Raw genomic sequence first — 25,515 nt, forward strand, 5'->3', positions numbered from 1 at the left:
TATTTAAAATGACTATTTTCTGTTTTAATACTGTTTGAAGTGCAAATGTATTACTGTGATCTTTTCTGAATTCTCATCATCATTACTCCAGTCTTCAGTGATAGAATAAATCAAGGTTTTTTTTTTTTCAGGATTGATTGATGATTAGAAAGTTTTGAAACACTATAAATGTCTTCATTGTCCCCCTTTCGATCAATTTAATGCATCATTGCCCAATAAAAGACCCCATGCTTTTGAATGTTAGTGTATCACAGTTACCACTAAAATATTGTGCAGCACAACTATTTTCAACATTGATAATAATCAGAAGTGTTTCTTTAACAGCAAATCAGCATATTATACTAGTTTCTGAAGATCATGTGACACTGAAGACTGGAGTAATGATGCTGAAAATACAGCTGTGCATCACAGGAATAAATTACATTTTACAGTATATTACAGTAGAAAACTGTTATTTTAAATGAAAATAATATTTCACAATATTACCGATTTTACCGCATTTTTCATCAAAATCTAAACTATTCCAAACTTTTGACTGGTAGTGTAAGTGTTACAAGACTCGATGCTAAAGCCAATGCTAATTTTCAAAAATGATTAATTATAGCCCTTATACATTTCCACAGAAGGTGCACACAGTGACAAGGCATGCATCTGGAAGATTAAAAGTTTCAAATATCACACAAGTGAATGAAACACACACAACAAAAGCATCCAGCTGGGAGAGGAGCGTGACGGCCCGTCAGTTTTTCTGCTTCACTGCTGTCTATTCAGCTGGATTACTGACCCATAGTGCAGAGCATTCAGCTAAAAGGTTAAACACTGCATGCAGCTCATTTGTGGGACAACGAGAACCCCAAATACTTCCTTACGCATCGCCATCCATATTTATGGGGCAGTGCCGATTGCAAAACATGCCCCAAAAGTGGGTGAATGTCAGAATTCACTAGCATTTGCCAAATGCCACAGTATTTGAGAGGGACTGGACAGTCGGATGATCTGACCAATGAGAGCGAGCATGAAGAGACAGGAGGAGTGTCCGCTCAGAGAATGAGCTAATTACAGCTCTGCAGCATGCGGTGGGACAATTAGCTAATGACAGGTTTGGTTACAAAACCAGACTTCATCATTTACAGTGAAAGGACTGTCAGCAATGCAAACTACCGACAGACAATGAAGCTCTCTGATATGACCAAATGTACTATAGCACAATTAAAAAGAAATCCAAAAAACAACTTCAATTGTACAGTATAACAATTAACAAAAGAAAAAAAATGTACATTTAAAAATGTAATGTAAACATTTCAGTGTAAATGTAATTTTATAATGCACACCACCATCTGTAATACATTTAAAATTCAAATAATAAAATTAAATGAATAAAAATGTAAATTTTTCTATGATTTTTTTTACAACTGTTAACTTATACTTAAATAAAAACTGGATTAAATGTAAATGTTGAACACGTTGCATAACAATTAGATTGTTTTTTTTAACCAATTTATGATCAGTGATGAATCCAAAATCTCGCTCAAACAGAAAAATACACACAGCTCTCCCTCCCACACAAGAGCTGACAGTTTTATAGCGGTACGTGATCTGATGGGCCACACTCATCTGTCTTCATTAGCACTGACTGCATGCATCACAGGTTAATAACATATGTTTCCCACAGTGGACTGAGCACTATCTGCTGGAGAATGGCCACCGCCGTCTGATCTGGTTACACACCGCTTTCTAGAGCCACTGTGCTGTGTAATATAACACACAGGAGAAGAACAAGAACTATGGCACCCATATAAGAAATCATCAATAACATAGAGGACACAAATAGTTTTGAATTCCTATGATATGCACATTTCTAAGGCATCCCAATGATCAAACTTTGATAAAACCTGCTGCGCAAAATCTACTACATGCTTTCTGTCGTCTGATTGATAGACTTTTTTAGCAAGTAAAAGGCCTTTTAGCATAATTGTAAAAACATCCACAATCATCTTATGCTTCACGTGTCTTTTTGCTGTGAAAACTAATTTATATGAAGCAAACATAACTTTTATATTGTTAGTATATTTGACAATGAACACTAACTAGACTTTAGCAGCTTAGGTTTACTTGATTATCCAAACATAAGTTTTTTTTTTAAATCGTGTAACAAATGTGAACATCAAATACGATCATCAAAAAATGCTTTTCTTATTTTGACTTTTTTTGTCTGTTTCCAGCCCAAATATCTAAAAATGCTTAAATCAAGAAATATTTTCTAGACGAATAAATATTATTGTATTGTTTAAAGAAAAAATATTTTACTTGTCTAGAAAAGATTTCTTGATTTAAGCATTTTTAGATATTTTGGCTATAAACAAGATTTTTGATAAATTTGAAAAATTGTAAAAAGATGTTCATGTTCATTTTAGACAATACAATACCAATGTTCAGACGAGTTAATAACCCTTTTAATTACTATATATATATATATATATATATATATATATATATATATATATATATATATATATATATATATATATATATATATATATATATATATATATATATATATATATATTATTTTATTTAATTTTTGTTTTTTTGTTTGACCAGCTGTCATTTTATACAAAAAAAAAAAAAAAATATATATATATATATATATATATATATATATATATATATATATATATATATATATATATATATGTGTGTTAATTATGTTAATTATGTTAATTAAAAAATAATAATAATAATAATCCACTCTTAATGACAATATATTTTTTTTAATTTGGAAGAAAAGTTATCAGACCTTTATATTATAAATCAAATATTAACCTTTTACTGAAACCTATACATATTAAATGCAGATAAATATTCAAGTGGTTTCTTTAATTAATACAAATAAACTGCCTAATATTTAATTTGTGAGGCTTTACAGGGTTAAAACATTAATTGCATTTAGATAATAAAATATCAAATCAAACTGTATCAAAATAATAAGTTGAATGTACTTCAACAGTTTCTGAAACAGTCCATGAGGTCCAAAACAAAATTTTACTGGACTATCTTCTTTTGTGCTCCACACACAAGTTTGGAGCAACATGAGGGTAAGTGATGACAAAATGCAAATTTTTTGGGAGAACTATTCCTTCACACACTTTTTGGGGACACTTCATGTAAAGCTACAGAAACGCTCCCATATGGTCTTCTGGACTTGAAGATGAAGATCTGGAGAGAGTGAAATGATGCTGTATCCTCAACTTTCTTTGTTTGAAAAGGTCATTGGTGTGTTATGGAGAGCGGCTTCTGAGCTAATTAAAAAGTCAGGTTAATTCTGTATGCCGAGCAGCATGGAGCTTCACTGCAGCAGCTGCACAGACCGCTGTGCAAAGCAGAATGGATGGATGAGAGGTGAACCCCAGCTGGCAGCTGCCCATCCATCCATTCATTCACTGCTTGTCCCGCCGCACACCAGGGAACAAAACCATCTAGCTTTATGGACAAACCGAGCTTTGCATCACGGGTCGTACGGCTCGGAAGCCACAGAAGTTAGCTGCTAAATTCCTCTTGTGATGACTTCTGTCAAACTTTAAACAAGAAATGATCTCTTTCACACGTTGTTTTGTCATCGCGATGGCAGGTAAAAAGAGTTGTGAGGGGAAAACAAGTTTAAGTCTGACAGGAAACAAGTAAAGCTTGTCACCTAAACAGACAACAAGAAAAGAAGAACGAGGATGTCCAAAACGCTTCTGTTTTCTCTCTGGAAATAAAGGTGCACTCATTGTGTGTCCATGTTCTCTTGTAAAAAAAGAAGTACACTTAAGCATGCTTTAAAAATTTGTCCTTATTACGGGGGTGATATGGTGTAAAACAACTAAAATTGGACATTAATTACAATTAAATGAAAATATATAATATTTTACGTTAATAATAAATGCAAGTAGCTGAACTTTAGAGTGACTTTTGACACTTAAGTGGAACTTAAGTGCATGTTTATATGTAATTTTATAATTGCTTATTGCTTGTGAAATATCAATCATTCATAAACTAAAATAGACTTTAGTGAAATTTCTAGTGAAACATATAAGTTAGGTATTTAATTATATGTTAAATAACATTTGTTATGATAAAGTAGTGATTTAGTACGTCTAAAATATGTTAACTTTAAAATAGCACAAATACAGTTAAAATTACATTTGCTGTAGTATGTGAATATAAGAGTACTTCTATAAAGCACAACAAAAGATTATTAAAACATCTTTTATAAAACTTTTAATTAGATATTATTACAAAGTGCACTTTTTAAAAGTGTACTTAAGTGTGGTAAGAAACATACCTCCCGTTTTGACAGACTAAAATGAAAGTCTGAACTGTTTCAACTGAAAGAATCTTGCAATGACTGATCTTAAAATATCAGTTTTTTCTTAAAATGCACACCAGTAATATTTTTTTTAAGGCATATTTATAAAAAAAAAAAAAAATTAAATCTCCTAATTGAACTATGGTCTAATCCAGGCCCTGTCTGTGAAACCAAGCCATAGTCATCATGAAAGTGTCTCTCTTTGAGTCGCTTATAGACTTTTATTTAATTCATAGTGCGTCATCTGCAAGTACAGTTTTTAAAAATAAACTTTCAAGAATTTTAGTAAAGAATAAGTGCACATTCAACAGAATTGAGCACTTTTTTATCATGTTGGCTAATATGCCTTATACTGACACCTACTGGCATGGAGGAAGCTTCGCACAAAATCATTAATTATCAATGCATTATTAAATAATGATTTACTTATGTGACCAGATGTCCAAGTCGATATCAACATAAAGGAAGTTGAGGCCACTCACTCCATGTAAAATAAATATTGTGTGTTTTATGTCTTCATTTCATACAAGTACACACATAACTTTAAACACATTTACCCGAAGTACTATTCATTCAAACTTTTAAATCAGGAAAAATTAGCGAGTGCACCTTTAACTGACTTCTCCTGTTGATTTCTACGAGGCCATTCAGTCACGTTCATAGACTGAGCTGTGATCCTCTCTCTCATCCACAGAGTTCCCTAATAATACCACATTCCCCAAATGTGTTTGTAATGTGGGCAATCAGTTTCAGTAATGGATGCTTGTCAGTTTTACGGCGACAGTCTTGTGAAGTGAGCTTCTGATCTGTGCTTCAGTCGAAGTGCTTTAGTACCCTCGTGTGGATTGAGACTGTAAGCTCTTCTCTTGAAGCTGGACCTTTTGTGACTATTTGAGAAAAGTAGGCCTATGTGGGTACTTGTTAAATGGCCCATATTAGCAATCAAGTATGGACTTTGAAACTAAACTAAAATCTGTACATTAGTGGTGCTTCGCCAAGTTAAGCATCGCTATTACTAATGCACATACTTAGGTTAGTGATATGAAACAACCCCTAACTGGAAGATTAAAGTCTGCAATTACTTTTCTAAGTGATCAGACTTACAGATTTTCCCTGGCAGACAGTACAATGAAAGAAAGAAATAAAGATCAAAATAAAGTGAAGAACACAAAACAAGCTTTTATTAAAATGTGTGTACCTTTTCAAATCATACCGATTCAATTGAATTGGCCACAGCTCTAAATTTACTTTAAGTTTAACATCTACAAGCAATATGAACACTTCAGAGCTACATTTCAACTGTCCCAGAGAAGAGTAAGAATACTTATTAAATTTAATCATTGATGTTTTTTATTTTTAATAAATTTGCAAAGATGTTAAAAACCTGTTTTTTGCTTTGCCATTACTGTATTGTGTATTATGGAGCCCGAGAAGCCACCTGTAGGAGAGAAGAAAAAAACAATCCCTTGGATTTGCAAACTCATGGATTTGTGGGCCTGCCCCCAACGGCAGATTAATTTCTGTTCATTAAACATTATTCTTCATAGTAGCCTAGATCTGGACCCTCACACAGAAATGGCTTATGGACGCTGATACTAACGTGGCTATGAAAGAACTTTGTGCTGCTATTGGCAAATTACAAACCCTGCACCGGGATGGAGCCTTTATTGTTGCTGGGGACTAATCACTGCACTTTAAGATCTGTTCTCCCTAAACTTCACCAAAATGTCTCCTGCACTACAAGGGGACATAAAACATTGGACCATGTTTATACTAATGTGACTGATGCCTACAAAGTCACACCCCTCCCCCACCTGGGTCAGTCTGACCACCTCTCTTTGTTCCTGCTCCCCAAGTATCAAATGTGTGAAACAGATTTGAAAGTTTGCTGCCCAGGCCACCACAAACTCTCAGATTAACATTAACATTTATACCAACTCTGTCCTGGAGCACCTCAAAAGATGTGTGGCCAGAGTGACCACACACACATTTGTTTTCCGAAATCAGAAGCGCTGGATGAACAGAGAGGTTCGCCTCCTGCTCAAAGCAAGAGATGCATCCTTCAGGTCTGGAGACTGGGAGGCTTACAGCTCAGCCAGAGCCAACCTGAGGAAGGGTATGCCACCAGGCCAAACTTACACATAAACAGAAGATTGAAGAACACTTAAATTCTTCAGACCCCCGGCGTATGTGGCAAGGCATTCAATCTATCACAGATTACAAACCACCTAACTCTGTGCCCCCCTCCAACTCTGCCTCCCTCCCAGACGAGCTCAATCATTTTTATGCTCGTTTTGATCAAAATAATAAGCAGATCTCACTCAAAGCTGAGCATCAACCCAGTGAACTGCCTCTCACACTCTCCACATCAGATGTTAACGTACTCTGCATAAGGGGAATGCACAGAAAGCAGCTGGCCCTGATGGAATAACTGGTCATGTGCTTAAAGCCTGTGCGGAGCAGCTGGCTGAGGTCTTCACGGACATTTTCAATCTGTCTCTGGCCCAAACAACTGTCCCCACTAGCTTCAAAACCTCCACCATCGTTCCAGTACCAAAACACTCCACTGCCTCGGTCCCTCATGCTGATACTATTTAAAATCTGTAAATTATGTCCATAATACTTATTTGTATAGTTATTGTACATTTGTAACATATTGTAGACCTTGTATATTCTGTACTTACTGCTTATTGCACTTCTGGTTAGATGCTAACTGCATTTCGTTGCCTTGTACCTTACATGTGCAGTGACAATAAAGTTGAATCTAATCTAATCTTTACTTCTTACGGAGCCTTAAGAAAGTTCGCCTGAGTCCCAGGATGCTTGCAGAATTCTACCACTCTACCATTGAGCGCATACTCACTGGGCAGGGCAAGAAACATCATCAAGGATGCCTCTCACCCTAACCGTGGACTCTTCACCCACCTTCCATCCGGCAAGCATGGGCGTCAGTTTGGTTTGAAATGTGGTGGGGACAGAGACGCACGCATTCAGAAGTGCATTTTCAGAAGTGCTGGGTACAATGATGCATTTTTTTTTTCTCTTTCGCGCAGGTCATGTTTTGAAAGACATCCTGTATCTTATTAATGTAAATAAATAAAAATGTATACAAAAATGTGATGATGTCCGACTCGTTTTATGAAGAAGAAAGCCGTACAAAGCATTAGACATATGATATATGACCCACTAATCTGCTTCATATCATCATATAAGTACCATGTTGACAATATGACATGGCCATGACGTGGTTTAATGTACCTAAACAATGATTACCAAATTTCTCTTTCATGTTGCTTTGTTATAACCACTGAAAACGGGGAAAAAAATCTAACCCAAAATCGGGCCTCGCTCTACATTATCCCGCTTATTACATGGCTACCCACCAAATAAATCAATAATTTGACACAAAATATTGATTTAAAAAAGAGTTTATTGATTTAAACACGATTGTATTGCTTCCGCTAAAGAAAATAGTTCCGTCTCTACGATTAGAATCCTGCCGCGTCCATAGCAACGCTCTGTTTTTCATGGCAACGGTGTTATTATCAAGAAATAACAGACTTCATTCTACAGTGGAATTCAACCAAGCCATGTAATAATTTGATTTAATTCCCAGTACAATTTACCATATCTACACACAACACAACTTAAGCACTACAAATTTTATCAAGATTGAAAAAGCAAAAATACGTGTAGCACATGAACACTATTGACTATCACACCATGATCTGACTGCTCTCAATTCACAACAACATGCATCCATCCGATCTACATCAGGCATTTTGACTAAAACTTGATCCATTCCTCATCATCATCATCATCATCATCATCATCACAACTATTTCAGAATTCAGCAATAGATTCAAGCAATAATTAAACAAGATACTGACTACTCAACAATCATCTCCCCCAACACTTGCTGTATGAACGCAAACCGTAACTAGCTAATTAAGTTGGTGGATAAGGAAGTCTAACGTAACATTAATTACAAGAGAAGAATTAAAACAGCCGATCCCTTGTGTGCAAATGCACAAGACCTAGCCATAATACCAGCAAATCTTAATAAACATAAGTTATCGCGTCTTACCTTTGTGTCAATGGTCTGCAGACCCTTGCTGTGTGTACAACAACATCCATTTGTTCTACAAGTTATCACTTTGATATGTTATAGTCCATGGCACTAGGATGCAACCTTGTGATATTGTATGAAGGCTAAATGACTTGCTCGTCTTTGATACATTCGCCAGAAATTCTGGCCAATCCCAGCAAAGACTAGGTAGCCTCGTTCCCGCTCGTTCACTGTCCATTCCAAACTGTCAACTCATTTGAAAAACATTCTTTAAAAAAAAGAAGCGCGATAGTCATATAGACGGTTTCATCGGGCGCACGCGCCTGGACCTAAGTTAACTTCCGGTCTGTGTTGTGTATATCGGTCTGGCTGCGGTACCTTCTACAAACGCGGTTAAAGTCAAGGCGACGAGTAGACTGATGGCTCAGGTGGTTGTGCTGCGGGATGTGTTTCCCATACATTTATTTATTTTTGGAAACTCACCACAATTTTAAAACTGATCGATTTTCAAAAAGGCTTCGCTGAATAAACATGAGTAACGTTATGTACTGCACGTTTAATAATAATAATCCCTTACATTTACATGTTTAAATATCAAAACGAGGCACAGGTGTTTTTTATATCGCTGTATTTCTGAAGGAAGACTTGCATGTTATATGCCTGATAAAGCAGCGTGTGTGAGCGTACTTTGTTTACAGCTGTTACTGGGGAAACCTCCATTTCTCGCGCTTTATGTCTATGCTTTAAAACATCTCCTATTGGCAAAGAATGGATTTGCATTCTCATTAAGTCCGCCTGATCCATGCAGCAAACATATTTTGTTTGTTATCAAAAAATATCTACTCTAGAGGGACTTGGCTGATGTTATTGATTCTATTTGGAAGTCTACCGGAAGTTAAGTTAGGTCCGCAAAAGCGCGCATGCGCTGTAACGTTTGTTTATGTTGTTGCCGTTGAAACCGGCATATAGAGAAAATAATAACAGTGACACGATGACTCCCCCTCCCCCAACCTAGAACGTATCCCAATGTTACAGTTGTTGCAGTTTTAATGAACAGAAAAGCGTGTAGCCAGCGCAGCAGCAGAACTCGAGGTTTAAAAAAAAAAAAAAGTGGTGGGTACAAAATGACTCATGACGAAATCTGCCGGCAAGCGTTACAGGAGCCTACACTCTCACACTAGCAGGCTCAGGAAGAGCTTCTTCCCAGAGGCTGTGACACTTCTGAACACCACACCACCAATCTAACCTGCACCTGCTTTCTTACTGCACTGGTCACAGTACTTTACGTATATGTATTTGCACTATTCATATTTTGCACAGACTGCACACTGTTCTAGCTATTACTGTAAACTGTCTAAAGTTGTTACTCTACAAAGCACAGGAAACTATTTCTATAAAAATATCATTGCACTACTGTTATTTTGCATAGAATACATTGTTTAACAATACTTTTGCACACTCATCCAACTGTATTTATTACCACTGTTCTCACGTTGCTGCTGTTCATAATGTGTATATAATCCTACATTGCTCTGTTCATATTGTACATACAATCCCTACATTGCATTCCTATTTATATTCTGTATATAATCTGCTCAAATCTGTGTCATAGCTTCACTTAATCTGCACTTATATGTATATAAAACACTATATTATTGCACTTCTGGTAAGATGCTAACTGCATTTCATTAGCTCTGTACATTTAATCTGCATAATGGCAATAAAGTATATATTATATAGGTTATGCATAAGAAGCTTTTATCCAAAACGACTTACAAAAGAGGAACAAATTACTCTAGAAACAGTCACAATTCCAGGTTTATTATACAATAATAATCAAGTTCTAAGATGATCACAAATTAAACAAGATTTTGATGCACATCTTTCTTATTAAATCTTTTTTATTCCACCTTGTAGTAAAATTGATAATCACTTAAGACACTTTGCTGTAAGCCTATTTCACAATATTCAATAAAACTGTGTTAACACATAGGCCACTTCGGAGCTTGCTGCATGAATCCGTGAGAACAGTTTACAAATCTAAGGGAATGGATTGCGAAAGCATGCGCATGGATTATGAATTAATGCTTACGGATTCAAAAACCTAAGGTACGGTTTACAAAATCTGAGCGCACAGATTGTAAATTCATGGGAACAGTTTATTAATCCGTGGACACCATTTGTTAAACCGAGGGAACAGTTTAAGAATTTGTGAGTACGGTTTATAAACTGAGGGGACGGACTGCAAAACCGTCGGCACTGAATAATTTTTTTTTTCTCCTACAGGACTTTCACAAGGCACTGTACATATTGAAACCAGAATTGACAACAGTCAGATCTGTGGAGCTGAGCTGAAAAACTTTTTCAGACTCGGTCTGGAGTTCCATCCTCCCTCCTTCGCAAACCTGAACACACTCCCAAACAGATCAGGGAATGAAGCCATCAGGTTGATGCTCTCTGCGTCCTCTGAACTAATAAGAAAGAAAAAAAAACCCACCAAAAATATGGTCTGACACACAATAATACTGAATTATATATACTATAGTATAACATGTCCCTCACTAATGTTCGTGGAGGTTGCGTATAAAACGCAGCAGGCCCAGTGTGTTCTCCGGATAGGCTTTCTTCTTACCATCCAGTTTCTGGACAAGCTCAAATGGCAACTGAAAAAAAGAAAAAATTAATAAATATATAAACAAAATTACTTTTAAACTAAGATTATAGCAGGACATAAACTACATTAAAATTATTTTCACTTAAATATTTGCATTTGGATATTTCTGCATTAAAATCATACTCACTTTAGTTTTCCATTCAGAAAAGCTTTTCCCCTCTGTGTTTTTTTTTTACATTTTGAAGGAGCTCCTCAGCAACATTACGACAGTTCTCGACCTCTTTCTGGTTCCCCAGTTTTTTCAAATACTCCACTCTCCTGACAGGATTTCACAAACAGTATTTCATAAGCTGATGAAATCGATGATCTATACAATGTGATTTCCCCTTCATTTAACATAAAATCAAAATTTACCATAAGCAGTGCTGACTCTGGTTTGTATATTATAAATGTCATTGTCAAATCAGTGGAGTGTTTTACCTGTCATCAGTCCAGAAGAAGGGGTGTGCGAGGGTTTGCTCCACAGTTGGTCTCTTGTTTGGATCTTCATTAATCATCCACTCAACGAGATCCTTCGCTACATCATCATCCAGTTGATCCAGAGAGTATCTTCCTCGTAAAATGTTGTATTCACAAGCAGCACCTTTACCAAACGGATGTTGTCCTCCAGAAAGAATGTAGTAGACTAACATCCCAGCAACCTTCAATCAGGTTACAGTGTTACCATTAGTTTTGAATGTTCACTGAGGAAACTTTTAACTGATAAATATTGAAAACCAACCTGAATGTCGGAGCTCCTCTTGTACCCAGTGTTGGCTTCCTCATCTATGGTCTCCAGCATCTAGTTCCAGCAATTCTTGTTCGTAAAGTGGTTTCACTCTGTTTCAGTCGACGACTTATGCCAAAATCAGCCAATCTGGCTTTTCAATTTATGTCTGGGAAACAGGGAAAGACCATTGCTGTTTTAAAAAACAAACTTAGTTTTGATCAATTAAATAAACCAAGGAAGTTTGGTTTATCTCATACCAATCAGAACATTCTGGGGTTTGATGTCTCGATGGAGTACTTTGGTTTTCTGGTCATGTAAAACCTGTAAGCTGCAGAGAACTTCCTTCACCAGTTTCTTCAGGATCAAAGATCTCTCAGCGCTGTCATCTGGTAAATGATCTTGGATATATTCCTCCAGTGTGTACTCACAAAGCTGAAGAACAAGGTATCCGAAATGTGCATCCTCAACAAAGTCCACATATCGCACGATGGAGGATCTTTCAAGCTGTGGAAGTCGCAGAAATTCCTCCTCATTCCTGAGTGCTTGGTAGTTAGACTTAATCATTCGTTTCACAGCCACCTCAGTGCCGTCATCCCTCAAACCAAGGAAAACTTCTGTTCCATCACTTCCCTTAGCGATCTGAAATTCATCACTGAGCACAAGAGTAAGGTTTCCAAGTCTGTATGTTCTGCTAGCATCAATGTTAGCTAGTTTCTCAAGCTTAGACCCCCAACGACAGCTAGTCTGAAGCCAACTTCTTGAGATATTTGGACTCTCAGCAGGTTGTGTGAACGGCTGCACACTTGAATTTGATTCCTCAATGGATGTCACTATAGTGTCTGGATGTGGTTCATCTTTACATTGCTGCTCACTTTCTTGTGATCCCAACTCTTTCTGGATTTCCTTCTTTTTCTTCTTCTTCTTTTTCTTGCACTTTTCTTCACATAAACCATCTCCTATTCCTGAAGGATGGTTGAGTGATATGTTCAATTTTTGTAGTTTTTTGTTCATAGCTTCATCCTCTATCTCTGCAGCATTAAGAATCCTCTCTGGGACTGATGACAATCCACATTGTGCTACAAGTTCGGGAGCGATGTCATTTATGTAGGCGAAAAAACTGTATGTCCACATACCAATCAGACTTGAATAATCAGGACGTGTGAGAGGCAGTAGACTATTGCATAACTTCTCATAGACAGAATGATTCAGTCTCAGTTTCTGCTCAGACGTCTTCTGCATCATGACATTGAGTATCTTTAGAATCAGATGATTGACTCTTTCTCCTTGTGGATTTCCAAAGTGCTGAAGACTGTTTGTTAGAATTGACACAAGATCACTGAATACCGGAGTAGAAATGCTTTCACTGACACACAAAGCAGCATTTAAGCAGTTCAGTGCAATCAGCCAGTGTTTCTGAGGGATTCTTGAGAATCGTTTGATGACTCCCTCAATGTATCTGTCTGCACTCTTTGTGTCTTTTAACCATTTGATGGCGCTCTGATGATACTGCTCTGCACCTTTACCAATGACACTGTAGTAGAGCTCAAAATAAATCAAATTAACAAAAGGATCCTCTTGAAAGAAATGTTTCTTATAAATACTATAAACTTCCATCTGACTTTTCTTTCGTACAGCACAATTAAAAGAGAAAGATATATGTACTTTCTCAAACACTTCACCCTGTGAAGATAGTCCACAAATCATTTTCTCCACCTTTTTATCAAGCTCTGGATTCACCCCATAGTTAGTTTCAGGTGAAGCTACAGCCACTATAAGTGCTTTCACAATGTCTTCACGGTCTTGATCAACAGCACATTGCAATGGAGTAAAAATTTGTAATTCATATCCATTTGGGTTAGCTTTTCCTGCAAGTAATCTTTCCACAATATTCAGTGGAACCCCAGTTGTAAATGAAGCATAATGTAAAGGTGTTCGTCCATTTGTTGAGGATTTGTTTGGATCAGCCGACTCTTCAAGTAGATAAGAGCAGATATCTTCATTTCTGCATAAAACTGCTGCAGATAATGGAGTAACATCATCATTCCAGAGCTCAGAAGGGTACAGTCCATTAATATCTCTGCTTCTTATTAATTTGCGAAGTTTCTTTAACTTGTTGTCGATGATGCATTGTATTAGAGGATCTGTTTTTCTTGGTACTGCTGGAACTGGCACTGGAACCGGATATTTTATTTGGATCTGGAATGCCATGGATCTTCAAATACTCAACATCTGTTGAGAGATGTTAAATAGTTTTACTTAGCATTATTACTTATTTCCTTCTTTCTTTCTTTACATTGTTAATAGACAGGGTTAATCTTCATCAGTTTTTTAGTCATATTGAAAATCTAACCCTTTGAATTTAGTCAATATCTCCTTCATGTCATATGTATTCATTTCAGTAAATTCTAATCAGACTAAAATGCCATACAATATTGTCAATAAAAATCAAATGTGTGATATTGTTTTGACAAAATCAGTTTTAAAACATTTAAAACAGGCTATATCATTTTAATAAGTAAAACATTCCAAAGCTTCATAACCATAAAAACCTTAAAACCTGAGCTCCTGAATATAACAGGATATAAGTAAAACAAAGTAGTAGTATTTTTATACTTTTAAGTGGGCTTTTTGTATTCATAGAAATTAAACGTACAGATGGGCTGACCAGTCTTAAATAATATTTTCGGTGACTGGTCCTTATTTAACGAGAGGTCTTCACATTTTTTTTACCATGAAAATGCATATCACATTGTTTAGAAGAGAAAGAATAAGTTTCTCCTGCATGTCTAAACACGCCTGCTAAACAGATGCATTCAGTCCGTATCAACATGCTCATTCATAAAGACTAAAAGAAAGTTATGCAGAGTCTTTTTTCATTAAATCGCCACAAATGTAAATGTGATTGTGTAATATAAATGGTTTGTGCGACTTTGTAATACATTTAAATTAAAAGTTATTATTGGTAATTATTTGCAGCTAATTGCTATTGTTAAACAAGTCTGGTTAAATTCTAAAAAAGTATGACTTTTCAAACAGCATGTTAGAGAGGTTATAATTAGCCTACCTATTTTATTACCAAAAACTTTCCATTTAGTAGAGGCAGACCTGATTTCTTCGTTGATATTGAAGGCTGTATCCGATAAAAAACTTCCTGTTCTTACACATTGTGCACGTCATCCACTCCACACCCTAGGAAAAAAATTGTGTAAGAATGTTGTTTGGCAACTTGCTGCAAAACCCAGTCAGTGCTACAGTATGCCTTTTTAAATGTGAATTAAATAACATCTTGAAATGAAGTGACAGTATAAGATTGTCCAATTAAAATGTACCAATTATGTATTGACTTAAAATAAATGTCTAGCCAATTAAATCCAATTTTTTTTACCCAGTAATGTTTATTATGGCATAATTCAATGACACTTATAATATGAAAATCATGCTCTTTCTGAAAGCCGTGGTGGGTAACTATGAGTCAATATCACTGTAGGGCGTCCTGTACATAAATAACTAATTTGCCATAACTTGAACATAAACAAAAAAAATACTATGAAAGGGTGTGTTGTATTAGGCTAAGCTGCATTACTTGGCTACATTAGATACATACATACACATATATATATATATATATATATATATATATATATATATATATGTTTTGTGTAAGAGGAAGTGTTTTATTTTGCTATGTCCCATGAACTGCTCATTAAATTTGAATAAGAGTAGAATATAGTCAATTCATATATATATACAGTATTTTTTTTTTATTGTTTCTTCTATTAATATTTTGTTAAATAAGTGTTGTGTTCTTCTGTGCATATTGGCCAGTAGGTGGCGGTAGAGGTTTGTAATATGTGAGACTGAGAACAGGAGAATAGGAGAGTCTGAAGTATTGCATCAGCTGCTATCTATGCTGTTCTATTTGCTATTCCTATTGTTCATTAAATAAGTTCTTATTTGAGAAAGCCTTTCATTCCTTCTTACTAAGGACATAATAAATTGGCGACGAGGTACTTTTTTTGGAGATGGCAGCTGTTTCTACTTTTTCCACGCCATTTTTGCCATGTCCTGGTGAACCAACTATTCCTTTCGACACGTGGCTACGGATGTTTCAGAATTATTTGCTTGTTGTTGGTGCTTCTGGAGATGCATGGCCAGTTGAGCGCAAACGAGCACTACTGCTACATTGTCTGGGGACTGAAGGACAAAGATTATTCTATTCCTTGCCGAATCAAGGTGATACGATGGAAGATGCGATTGCGGCCTTGAAAGCGCATTTTACCCCTCGACGGAACATAGTGGCTGAGCGCCATGCTTTCAGGAAACGTGTTCAGGCACCAGGAGAAACTATAATTCAGTACGTAGCTGCTCTACGGGATTTAGCAGTTACTTGTGACTTTGCAGCTACTTTGGACGACATGTTGCGTGATCAGCTCGTGGAGAATGTGTCCAGTCATCGGATTCGTGAGAGACTGCTTTTAGAATCTGAATTGACTCTGGAAAAAGCCATTACTATAGCCACCCAAACAGAAGCTGCTGGTGAACAAGCCAAATTATTATCGAATACTCGTTCAGTTCCTGTGCAAGTGATACATGCAAAGCCTCCACCTGCAGCTGGACGTTTCCGTCGTAGACCACCTTTAAAACCACCGTCTACAATGCGTTCTTCAAAGCCTTCGTCAACTACTGCACCTGCTTCGTCCTCTCGTGAATGCTATCGTTGTGGATCTAAGAAACACCTCGCGAATGATCGTAGTTGTCCTGCTGCATCGGCACAGTGTAATAACTGTCAAAAGATGGGACATTATTCGCGGGTGTGTCGTTCAGGACAAGCTTGCTCAGTGCGTGAAATTGACTTGCCTGAAGTTCAGATCCTTTATATGCATGACTCACTAACTGATAAAATTCGGTGCACTGCTCTCATTGCGACCGCAACTACGTCTGTGCCTATCGAGCTTACCGTGGATTCTGGGTCATCTGTTTCTATATTGCCTAAAATTGTGTATGATACACACTTCCAGAAAGATGCTCTGCTGCCTCCTTCATTGAAACTGGTGACGTATTCTTGTGCTCCGATTCCTGTGCTTGGCTGCTTACCTGCCACTGTCTCTATGGATGACATCACCTGCTCCACATCATTCTTTGTGGTGGAATCTGGCACAGCTCTGCTTGGGATGGATCTTATTAATGGCTTACATCTTCGTTTTGAAGGCAATTCAATTTTGCCAGCACAGTCATCAACACCTGTGCTGCGATTGTCTGCGTTGACGCCTTCAGCTGCTTTGGGATGTGCAAAAGGCTTTGTGCACAGAGTAAAGACTTCTCCAGCTGTGGCTCCTGTGCGCCAGAAACTCCGCCGCTTACCGTTGTCTGTTAGAGCCGCAGTCAGTGAGGAAATTCATCGCCTTCTCGAGTCTGACATTATAGAGAGAGTGGACGCTTCGCCATGGGTCTCCCCGATAGTAGTAGTACAGAAAAAGTCGGGTGCCATTCGAATGTGCGTGGATCTGCGAGAACCCAACAAGGCTGTAGTTACGGATAGCTACCCACTACCACATATTGAGGAACTTTTGTCTTTGTTAAGGGGAGCGACTGTATTTTCCACTATCGATTTGGAGAGTGCTTATTTTCATTTGCCCTTACATGAGGAGAGCCGCGATCTGACCGCCTTCATTACTCAAGAAGGACTTTTCAGATTTTGTCGCGTACCGTACGGACTTGCTTCAGCACCTTCTGCTTTTCAGAGAATGTTGGTAACAGTTTTGCAGGGACTTCCGAATGTTGCCAATTACCTTGATGATATCATTCTCTGGGGACGTACGCAAACTGAACATGATCACACGCTCAAAGCCGTTGTTCAGCGCTTACAGGATGCTGGACTGAAGCTGAATCAATCGAAATGTCAGTTCAACAAAACCAGTCTGCGCTTCCTGGGCCATCTGGTGAATGCGCAAGGAATTCAACCTGATGAGGATCACCTTTCTGCCATTCTTCATGCACCCGCTCCAAAAGATGCACCTCAACTTTGCTCTTTCATCGGGCTACTATCATGGTACAATAAGTTTATTCCCAACTTTGCCACGGTAGTTGAACCTCTGCGTGCATGCATCAGGCAGGGCTCAGATTTCGTCTGGTCGGAGGAAGCTCAGCAATGTTTTGATGCTGTAAAAAAGTTGCTCATTGACAGTCCTGCACTTTCATTGTTCGACCTCGATTTGCCTACGGTGGTATCTACAGATGCCTCTGATTATGGTCTGGGCGCTGTTCTCGCTCAAGTTCATGAGAATAAGACTGAGTGCGTCGTCGCTTTTGCATCCCGGACATTGTCGCCTGCTGAACGCAAGTACTCAACCATTGAAAAGGAAGCACTTGCGTGTGTCTGGGCAGTTGAAAAGTGGCGAACCTACTTGTGGGGTCGTAAATTCCTCCTGCGGACGGACCACCAGGCATTAACTGTGCTCCTCTCATCCAAAGGTACTGATCGCGCCGGAATGCGCATTGCGCGCTGGGCAGCACGGTTACTGTGCTTTAACTATGATGTGATTTACCGGCCTGGGGCTCAAAATTGCACTGCCGACTGTCTTTCTCGTCTGCCTTTGCCTGCTTCGGATGAAGACTGCATGGACGCTGAACCTGAGTTTGTGGCGTTTATGTCTCCTGTAATGTCAGCTCTGTCACCGGCAGAGTTTGCTTCTGCCTCCGCGACGTGCTCTGAACTGAGTGCATTACGCACACAAATAGCTCGCGGTTGGCCTTCCTCTTCAACTTCTGTGGATAATATTCTACGTCCATACTTCAAACTACGTGACGAATTGAGTGTGCAGCACGATTATGTGTTCAGAGGATCACGTCTGGTTGTGCCTGTTGCTCTAAGGCACACGATGGTGAAGTTAGCTCATGAAGGCCACCAGGGAATTGTGCGCACAAAACAACGTCTTCGTGAACTGTACTGGTGGCCAGGCATAGATTGTCTGGTTAAAGAGCACATACAGACCTGTAAAATGTGTCTGTCCTCTGACAAAACTGCCAACACTTCTACTGCGCCGCTGCAGCCAGTGCCTTTTCCGTCTGTACCGTGGGACAAGGTAGCTGTAGATGTGGTGGGTCCATTTGAAACCGCTGTGTGGGACTGTCGTTATGCGCTGACATTAGTTGATTATCACAGTAAGTGGCCTGAAATCGCTTTCACCGCTTCCATCACTACTCAAAATGTTATCGCCTTCTTGTCATCTGTGTTTAGTAGATACGGCAATCCATGTTCTATCGTGTCTGATAATGGAACCCAATTCACGTCAGCGGAATTTGCTACATTCCTAAAAGAGAGAAACATTCAACACATACGTACTTCTGTCTACCACCCTTCCGCGAATGGAGCTGTGGAACGCTTTCATCGCGTGCTGAAAGGCTGCATTCAGTCTGCTGTTCTGGGAACGAAGCCGTGGAAATCTACAGTCACGGAATTTCTCCAAGTGTATCGTGCTACACCACATTCTGCCACAGGACTATCCCCGTTTGAGTTGCTTCATGGCAGAAGGATGCGAACGCGTCTTAATGTTTTTCCTTCTCTCACCACACGTCAGGATGCTCCTGCGCTTCTTCAGCGAGTTTCTTTGAAACAACAGAAAATGAAAGCATACACTGACTCCAGACGTGTGGCTCGCACTCCTGATTTCAAAGTGGGAGATTTGGTGCGTGTGCGCATTCCAACTCACGTTCCGAAAGCGCATCCAAGATTTACCAACCCACGTCAAATTGTGCGTAAACTGGGTGCGTGTACTTACCTGTTATCAGACGGGAAGAACTGGCATGCTTCTCACCTGGCTCGTTCTGTTGCACCTGTTTTGGAGACTACCGATATGGATGCTGTGGACTTGTCATTTCAGTTTCGTCCTCCTCCTCCGGCGCCTCAAGCTCCTCAGGCTCCTCAAGCTGCTGAAGCTCTTCAAAGGGGTTCTACCCGTGTGAGACGACCTCCTCGTTGGCTGGAAGACTGTGTTACTTAGTCACTTGCATTGCGAGAATATACAGGATGAGTAATTCATTAAGTCACCTTGTTGTTTATTTTAATATGAATACTACATTCTTGTGATTATCGTGAAACTTATTTTGTTCTTTAGTCTGATTGAGATAAGTAGTTATGTTACATAACCAAGTGAATGCTTTGGTAATTTTGTAACTTTGTTATTGTGTTCCTTTTGTTCTTAAAAATCTGGGTAGACAGTTTGCTTTAAGTGATGGGGGAATATGTTGTGTTCTTCTGTGCATATTGGCCAGTAGGTGGCGGTAGAGGTTTGTAATATGTGAGACTGAGAACAGGAGAATAGGAGAGTCTGAAGTATTGCATCAGCTGCTATCTATGCTGTTCTATTTGCTATTCCTATTGTTCATTAAATAAGTTCTTATTTGAGAAAGCCTTTCATTCCTTCTAAGGACATAATAATAAGAGATTACTCCGTTTGAGTGTATTGATCATTTGGTAATAAAGATCAACATTTTTATTTAATAAAAAAAAAAAAAAAGTTTGTCCATTTCCCTTGAATGGTTGTCCACCCTGTCTTATTGGGGAACCCGCCCCTTTCAGAAAAGGCCATCCCGTTTAGTGACATCAGGACAACAGATTTGTTTTGTCTCTTCAGTGGTGGGAATTTAAACGGCTGAGGAGGGTAAGTTGGTAACTTTTCAATTGCCAAATTTTCTTTGTATAAATTTGCTTACTTGTTTTGCCAAAGCTTAATATGTCCACCTTGTCGGCATAAAATATGCAGGAATTGATTAGAATAAAGTTTTTTCTAAATATTTAAGTTTAAAAATGCCAAACTTCTTTAACATCCAGAATAAATATTTAGCTAGTCAGTTTGTTGTAAGCTAATATGCTGATTGAAGTCCAAAATGTCCACCCTGTCGGCAACTTAGGCTTGATATGGCGGACATACACAAGACAGGGTGGACATAGCATTTATTTTTTGTTTATATTGCTAAAAACTAAAATGATGTGTGTTTGTGCTTGGGGGGGGGGTAGTTTATAAAAGTGATTGAGAATGTAATTATATATATATTTTTTTCTCAAGGTTGAATAAATGTTTCATTGTCATATTTTGTCATGCTTTGTGTGTCCACTCATCTTGATATTTTAAAATTAGCCATAATCCATCTATAAAATCCAGTGTGTTCTATAGCTAGGTGCAGGGGCAATAACGTGCAAACAACAAACCTCATCCAAATATCCCAGTTTTCTCCAAATAAGAAAAAAATACATCTCCAAATTGTATCAGTTTCTTTAAAAACACATGGTTTACTTACATTTTTAAATGCATTTATAATTTAAAAGCAAACAAATAACCCTGTTTAGGAAAGAAAACGTAAAGGTGCCATTGGATGCGACATGCACTTTTACAAGTTGTTTGACCATAAATGTGTGTAGTGTGTTGGCAGTGTGTGTACACAACCACCCTATAATGATAAAAATCGACCCAGTGTTTTTTTTTTATTTTTTATTTTTTATCTCGTTAAATCATTTCCCCTTTCTCAAATCGAGCTGATCTCAGATGTCTGTCAGTGTGACATCAGACAGTCAAAATAATGTTGCATATATATGCAAAAAAATTATGTTTTGCAAATGAAAATTAAAGTATTGAGAAAAATAAATGTGCTTTTTGCAAACAAAAATAAAGAAGTGTCATTTTTAAACATGTCTAAAAAGTTTGTGAGCTATTGGTTTGAATTTGTGACGTGTGCGGTTGAACGAGCCGATTTGTTGATTTATTTGAAGTTGACCAATCACGAACTAGGAAAACCAGTACCACAGAAGAAGGAAGACGAAGACGGCAGCGCCATGGCGAATGTGGACTATTGAAGATTCTGCAGCTTTAGCTGCAACTTCTGGAGAAATCATAGTGGACGCCAACACCTGTAGAGTTTCAGTGGTGGTGTACGCAGCCCATGTGCAACATAAAACAATCACCATCATGGGAAGCACTTCAGACTGGGGAATCAGTTCATGCACAGGAGAGGTTGAGAGCACTGGTTTTGTGTTACCAGCCGCTCTTACTGACAGCAGCGGTGGATCCTCAGTAAACAAAGAGCCAACAGTCAAAGCATAGTCTAGGAACTAACAGAGTGATGAACACGGACCTTCACGTCTAAGCTTATATTGCAGAGGTTGATTTATGCCATCACAGAAAATCTCTAGCAAAATAATATCCGGTAACTCAGAATAGTAAGAAATGGTTAAAAACTCTCTAATATGGTTCTCCAGTGATCGTGGGCCTTGCTGAATGGCGAAAAGTATTTTTGTAGTGTCCATACTTGGCCATTGTTCACTTGAACAGCTGCTGGATCCTTGTGTGGCTGATTATTCTGTAACAGGGCTGATTAGTCGTGAGACGTGCGGATCCATGTGCATACTTTTATTACACAGAGACATGGTTGTAACAGGCATGGGTCAAACACTGGCAAACAGGTATGTAGAGGGCAAGACAAAGAATATTCCTAGGGCAAGCATGGGTCTTCGATGAAAAAACAATATCCAGAGTGCTACGCAAGAGGGGTAATCCAGAATCCAGAGCAAAGGGTCAAAACACGAGAAACAGGGCAAGGCAGGAAAAAGACTAAACTATGGAAACTAGAAACTGAAACAAGACTATGAAACTAGGAATCGAAACAAGGCTATGAAAACAAACATGGACTGGCTTGGTATCACAGCTATCGCAAGGAGAGGGATATATTCAGAACAATACTCAGCAGTGTGTGAGTGGAAATCCAATGCTTATAAAGCATGTCTGATGATTGTGCTGTGTGTGATTGGTCTCAGGTGCATGGAATGTGATTGGTATAATGAAGCATGGGAAATGTAGTCCGGGGTATACTGTGTAGTGTGAGAGTCTGTGTTGTGGATGATGACCTCTGGTGGTGAATTAACAGAAGTTCAGTGACCATGACACATTCATTGCAGAATATATCTCTAAAATCAGTGTAACACATTCTTGAAGTCGTAATGACTTAGATCAAGTCACCTTCTTTATTAACAGATTTTAAAGGTTTGTGTTTTTAACAATTTCCCTGTATTGAAGCATAGATTATCTTTTTCTTTCACAAAAGGCTTCATTTTTTAATTTATTACATCCAACCAGATAAACACACAAATTTCTGCCTAATCAACCCAACTGAAATGAAAGTTTTGATATGTTACTCTGAACAGGTCTTGATATATATGATAGTGGTGATTCATTTTAACTGATTAATTACTTGACTATACAACTTAGTCCACTGACGAAGAGAGAGACATGATTTAAATAAATATTGAAAAATTAGGTAAAAATTGTCTCTAAAGATAATAGGACTGCATTTTTCACCTGCATCACTATTTGATCTGCATGCCTGCGCTGAAAACAGTATTTTTTATTCTTAATGTTGTTGCAGCCACATCATGCGCGGTATCAGCTGTTGCTTACATACATACCGTAGTTTTGAAAGGCTCTCAGAGTTACAGTATATATTATTATGAAGAGTGATTTAGGCAGTTACAGGTTACAAGTGAAACTCTTTTCTATAGTTCATGCACCGTACGTTCGGCAGAAACGTCCTCTGCTTCAGCAGGGCTGAGGAAGTGTTATATATCACAATAATAATATACAGCAGTGCAATGTCGAAACCCTCCCAGAATCTACTGTATGTAAAGCTACACAGATGCATGATGTAATACTTATTACTGTGAACCTGATTATGCTTTCCAGACCCCCCTCGTCTTAAAACCCACTAATTGCCTTCCCAGAAAAACGTCCAACTGCTAAAGGAAGGGTTGGTGATGTGCCTTAACTGCGACTGTGTCCTCAATACTGTACCATTCAAAGACTCAGGTCAGTGATGATATGCTCAAAAATCTGTGTGCTGCCCTTAAAACTGGAGGCGAATATGAAGTCCCTCCGGTCAGTGGAGACCACAGTGAAGGAACGAGGAGACTGGATGTAGACTAGGATAAGATGGGGCTTACCTTCCAAATTCACAAACTCTGTATCAGTATCACGAACCCATTGTGTTACAAATAATAAAATGAAATGTTAAAATAATGTGTGCCCTCATCATTTTGAGGACAAAATCCTCTGAACTCCCCCCTAGGAACATTGTCACTAATTAGAAGATGTGTATAAGATGTGCGTCATCTGTTTTCAATGCAGCTAACCACTCATTACACTATGAGAGGTACTTTACTGCAAAAAGATGGTCATCGTGACACTGTCAAATGGTGAAACTATGTGCTTTTAAAAACCATTTTTATAGATTTAACTTTATTGTACAAACACCAACCAGACACCAGAAAATATCTGTTTTGTCTGATACTCTAAAATCAGTGTAATTTAAGTACAGTTCAAGTATATTTTTAAGTAAACTTTATGTAGCAAGTATACAAATATCAGTGTTCTAGTAGTATACTTGTAAGTTTACTGTTTAAGTTCTCCTTGCGACTAAATTGGCTACTTTTTAAGGGTAGCAAACTTTGAGTACACAACTAGTTTACATCTATGTTTGTAATTTGTACTGCAATTATACTTAAAGTGAACTTATACAGTCATGGCCAAAAATATCTACACACTTGGTAAATATGATCAAAGAAGGCTGTGAAAATGTATCTGCATTGTTAATCCTTTTGGTCTTTTATTAAAAAAATTCACAAAAATCTAACCTTTCATTGGATAATAATAATTTAAAATGGGGGGAAATATCATTTTGAAATAAAGGTTATTCTCTAATACACATTGGCCACAATTAACGGTACCATTTTATTCAGTGCTTTTTGCAACCTTCATTTGCCATTTTAACAGCTCTACATTTTCTCCTATAAAGCCTGATGAGGTTAGAGAAAACCGGACAAGAGATCAGAGACCATTCCTTCATCCAGACTCACTCCAGACCCTTCAGATTCCCAACTTCTTCTCTTTAGTTCACTCCTCTCATTTTCTGTAGGGTTCAGGTCAGAGGACTGAAATGGCAATAGCAGAAGCTTGGTTTTGTGCTCAGTGACCCATTTCTGTGTTCTTTTTGAGGTTTGTGTTTGAATTATTGTACAGTTGGAAGATCCAAATATGGCCCATTATAAGATTTCTAACAGAATCAGTCACTTACTGATTTTTTTATCTGTTGGTATTTTATATAATCCATGATGCCATGTATCTAAACAAGATGTCCAGGACCTCCAGCAGAAATATAGGCCAATGACATTAAAAATACAGCAGTATATTTCATTGTACACATGGGGTATTTTTTCTCTGTGTTCACCAAACCCATCTTGAGTGTTTGCTGCTAAAAAGCTCATTTTTTAGTTTCATCTCACCATAGAAGCCAGTCATATTTAAAGTTCCACTCATGTCTGATAACTGAATATGCTGGAGTTTGTTTTTGGATGAGCTAGGATCATTTTTCTTGTAACCCTGCTGTAGTGGCCGTTTGTCAACAAACAAAATAAATTAAACTTAAATCAAACCTTCAAACGACAACTTCTAGCACCCTGGGCAGGTGATGTACGCAGGCAAGAAATAAATCTAATTCAAACTGGATTCAGGGTTGTGGCTGGTTTATTTGTTCCAACTGAGCAAACAATAGAGCATCTCTCGCGCTGGTAAAAACCATGTGCCCATCACCCAGGTGCTACAGGACACTTCCTACCTATATTTACCTTTACCTGTGCCCACTACTGCCCTCAGGTGTCTAACTCAAACATTGTA

At 38.0% G+C, this 25,515-nt stretch overlaps 1 protein-coding gene across 2 annotated transcripts; it reads right to left on the minus strand.

Annotated features, from left to right (window-relative positions):
- Window positions 1-10,268: 10,268 nt before the first annotated feature.
- LOC132127190 (uncharacterized) lies at window positions 10,269-14,991 on the minus strand. 2 transcript variants are annotated; one of them, XM_059538926.1, is made up of 7 exons: window positions 14,906-14,991; window positions 12,058-14,029; window positions 11,813-11,966; window positions 11,512-11,732; window positions 11,219-11,349; window positions 10,980-11,080; window positions 10,269-10,888 (listed from the first exon to the last, which is right to left on the minus strand). In XM_059538926.1, the coding sequence occupies exons 2-3, from the start codon at window positions 14,006-14,008 to the stop codon at window positions 11,956-11,958; spliced, it is 1,962 nt and encodes a 653-aa protein (XP_059394909.1). In that variant the 5' UTR covers window positions 14,009-14,029; window positions 14,906-14,991; the 3' UTR covers window positions 10,269-10,888; window positions 10,980-11,080; window positions 11,219-11,349; window positions 11,512-11,732; window positions 11,813-11,955. The 2 variants fall into 2 exon arrangements, with proteins under 2 accessions (XP_059394909.1, XP_059394898.1); XM_059538915.1 differs by having other exon boundaries at window positions 14,865-14,983.
- Window positions 14,992-25,515: the final 10,524 nt, after the last annotated feature.

The sequence above is a fragment of the Carassius carassius genome, chromosome 3 (assembly GCF_963082965.1).
Source record: "Carassius carassius chromosome 3, fCarCar2.1, whole genome shotgun sequence".
NCBI classification, from domain to species: Eukaryota; Metazoa; Chordata; class Actinopteri; order Cypriniformes; family Cyprinidae; genus Carassius; species Carassius carassius.

Bases quoted from the DNA above. Each gene is read 5' to 3' on its own strand.
- LOC132127190 (XM_059538926.1), bottom strand. From the start codon at position 14,008: ATGGCATTCCAGATCCAAATAAAATATCCGGTTCCAGTGCCAGTTCCA.